General features: G+C 38.7%; 1 protein-coding gene across 1 annotated transcript in view; it reads left to right on the forward strand.

The window, feature by feature from the left end:
* The first annotated feature begins 300 nt into the window (after window positions 1-300).
* LOC107708319 (adenylate cyclase type 3-like) overlaps window positions 301-3,419 on the forward strand; it is a 27,371-nt gene continuing 24,252 nt past the window's right edge. Inside the window, exon 1 of the mRNA XM_016512508.1 lies at window positions 301-453. Within this exon, the coding sequence (XP_016367994.1) occupies window positions 301-453 (153 nt within the window). The remainder of the gene's footprint in view (window positions 454-3,419) is intronic.

The following is a 3,419-nucleotide window of genomic DNA, read 5'->3' on the forward strand; positions in this document are numbered from 1 at the left end:
CTTGTTTGCTTCAGATTCTGGCATTAATTACATTGCGTGGGTGAAGCGCTCAGCTGAATCGAGCAGCCGTGCACCTCGTAAATTCTCTGTAATTTATCAAGAAAACAACAACAACAACGGTCCTCAAATCTGCATGACTGATTCTTATAAAAATGCAATGCTTTGCATTCGTGCATTCAATTCCTGCGCTCTATACATTCAAGCACACGCCTGTCTAACAGTCGCCAAACCGTTTGGATCGCATTTGGCTTTTAGTCAAAGCCAAAACCCTCTATCACTTTCATTCAGCATCTGTGTTATATGGGTGTTTCCCTCTGGTATTACTCACGTCCTTTCACTCCTCTGATCGCTGCACATGCTGTTCCAGGGACTCAACAGAACAGACCCACTGCAGTTATGCTCATCTTTACATCAGCTACAAACGCTCAGCTGAATCGAGCAGCCGTGCACCTCGTAAATTCTCTGTAATTTATCAAGAAAACAACAACAACGGTCCTCAAATCTGCATGACTGATTCTTACAAAAATGCAATGCTTTGCATTCGTGCATTCAATTCCTGCACTCTATACATTCAAGCACACGCCTGTCTAACAGTCGCCAAACCGTTTGGATCGCATTTGGCTTTTAGTCAAAGCCAAAACCCTCTATCACTTTCATTCAGCATCTGTGTTATATGGGTGTTTCCCTCTGGTATTACTCACGTCCTTTCACTCCTCTGATCGCTGCACATGCTGTTCCAGGGACTCAACAGAACAGACCCACTGCAGTTATGCTCATCTTTACATCAGCTACAAGAATAGATCCTATACTCCTAAAGGGGGCTTTCACAGCGATGCCATAGAAGACGCATTTTTGATTCCCCTTTATGTGAACAGATCTTAAAAGAAGCATTTGTTTCTCAGTGTGAAGAACATTTTAAGAACGTTTTTTTGACTTTCTGGAACCTTTTGTGCATTTGAAAGGTTCCATGGATGTTAAAGGTTCTTCATGGAACCATCAATGCCAATAAAGAACCTTCCATTTTTGATTGAATTAAATGGATAGTTCAACCAACAATTAAAGTTCTTCGCTCACTTTCATGTCGTTCCAAACCTGCGTGACTGTCTGGAACACAAAACAAGATCGTTTCATTCATGTTTCTGCAAATTCAAATTTTGCATGTCACGTTCCGTTATGAGACCTGTAAGACATCAAACACGGTTTGAAAATGAGTATATGAAAATATGAGATTTGAAAGCTGCGGCTGAGAGGAGATAATCATTGAATGAAGACTTCAGTTGTCGGCTTCAGAAGACCTATTCATAGTCAGGTGAGACACCATATTGAATTTAACACGGATGCAAATGTGGCTTTGAAGGATAGGCTTAGACTTTCCAAGATCATGTAATCTTCGTAATTCACAACTTTCAAAACTGTGTTTTGGAGTTTTTGTCTACTAAAAGTTATTTTCGGAAAGACATTTCATCAGCTGATCAACTGTCATTAAACAGTACAGTACAATCCATTAAATGCACTGTACTCCTATCCTTCACAGCCTTGTTTTCATTCCTGTCAAAAATTAAATATGGCATACCCTGACCAAGGTCTATAGGTTTTGAACATGATGCACAATTTTTATGTTGTTTTTTGTCGTTTTTGGAGTCAGCTATGGCCGTTGCATGTGATTCTTCGAAATTTCTCCTTTTGTGTTGCACTGAAAAATCAAACAGATTTGAAACAACATGGGGATGAATTTTAAGTTTTGAGTGAACTACACCTTTAAATACAACAGGCTTCTACACTCTAAAAAAAAGTACAAAACTGAGGCAGTACCCTTTCAAAAGGTACCAATATGTACACTTTGGGCCTGTTTACACCAGTGTTAATTTTGACAGCAAATTTTGATTTAGTTTTAGTCATAGTCATAGTCTTTTGACTAAAATGCCATTTAGTTTTAGTCATATTTTAGTAATCTGAATTGTTTTTAGTTTTAGTCGACTAAATATCATAAGATCTTTAGTCTAAATCTACAGTAAATTTAGTCAGCTAAAATCTAATGGGTGTAGTTACAGTGCATTTATTAAGCATTTCTCTAAAATTTCCAAACTCATTATATAGGTTTGATATTAAGGTTTTATCATGATAGACACCGATTTAACTGCTTGTTGCTTGATTAACATCAATGACTCGGACAATAGCAACTAAATTAGGCTGCTGTCCCTTTAAAACCGAATGCACAGCTGCAATGGAGGCAATGTACTGATACACGTTCTCTCTGCTGTTTACGTTCACTTAAGACATAATCAACTGTGTTTACGTGAATACTCGTCAAAACGGACAATTCGACATCATTTTGTGTAATTCTCCGTTCATGCGACGCTAAGGTGAACTCGCGCACTGTGAGACATGCTTTCTATGTGTATGCTTCAGTGTCTGCGCTCTGAAAACCGGACCGAATTGAGTTCTCTCTTGCGTCGTCAGATTTATCCATATGTCTGCTCTTCTCTTACGCCCACATATTGACATTTTTGAACGTTTTATGAGACGTGCAGCAAGTGTATGTTAGCTTATGTCCCACCGGTTCATATGTACCTAACCTCCGAACCACGCAGCAGATTCGTTCTGAATGAATCTCTTCCCAAATCGTCCCTCCCTAACATTTTCGTCTCGCTTTTATTCGTAAACGAAAATGTCAATAGATTTACGTCATAGTTTTTGTCATTTAAAAAGAGTTTTAGTTCGTTATCGTCGGTGAAAAAAATGTTGTTGACGAAAATTATTCGTCAACTAAATTAACACTGGTTTACACCTGGTAATTTCATGCGTTTTTGCTGATCGGATATCTATCTGATTTGTTAAAACGTTTCCATTTACACTTGGCCACATACATGTCGTCGCAAAATGGATATAAACCCGATCTTCAATTCCTGCGCTATATTTAAAAATTTAACGGTTCACGTCAACGAAATCAAAAGATAAGCGCTGCATTTTATCAGCTTATTTCAAGATCAAAGACCGCATATTTAAATTTAACGGAGTTCACGTCAACGAAATCAAAAGATAAGCGCTGCATTTTATCAGCTTATTTCAAGATCAAAGACCGCAATAGGAGAGTGCGCGGCATCAGATAAGTTTGTCTTACTACTTTTAATGAAGTGAGTGTGTTGACCATCTGCGTCTTACTTTCAGTTTCATTCGCGGCAGTTTGAGTGTCGGCTTGCTGAAGAGATACTCGTCCGCAGCGATGCATGTTGCATTAGCGCAGTCTGATTAATGTCATATAGCCTATAACACGCTCTCACACGTTAATTATTTTAACATTTTGGGAGGAGTAAAATTTACATATGTGGTTTCAACAACCAGATGCATTTACACTTGTCCAGTTTCGTCTAGAATGCGGCCCAGACCACCTCCTGAAGTGGTTTGAGCGATCAGAATTA

This window comes from Sinocyclocheilus rhinocerous, unplaced genomic scaffold (assembly GCF_001515625.1).
Source record: "Sinocyclocheilus rhinocerous isolate Xijiao unplaced genomic scaffold, SAMN03320098_v1.1 scaffold386, whole genome shotgun sequence".
In the NCBI taxonomy this organism is placed as follows: Eukaryota; Metazoa; Chordata; class Actinopteri; order Cypriniformes; family Cyprinidae; genus Sinocyclocheilus; species Sinocyclocheilus rhinocerous.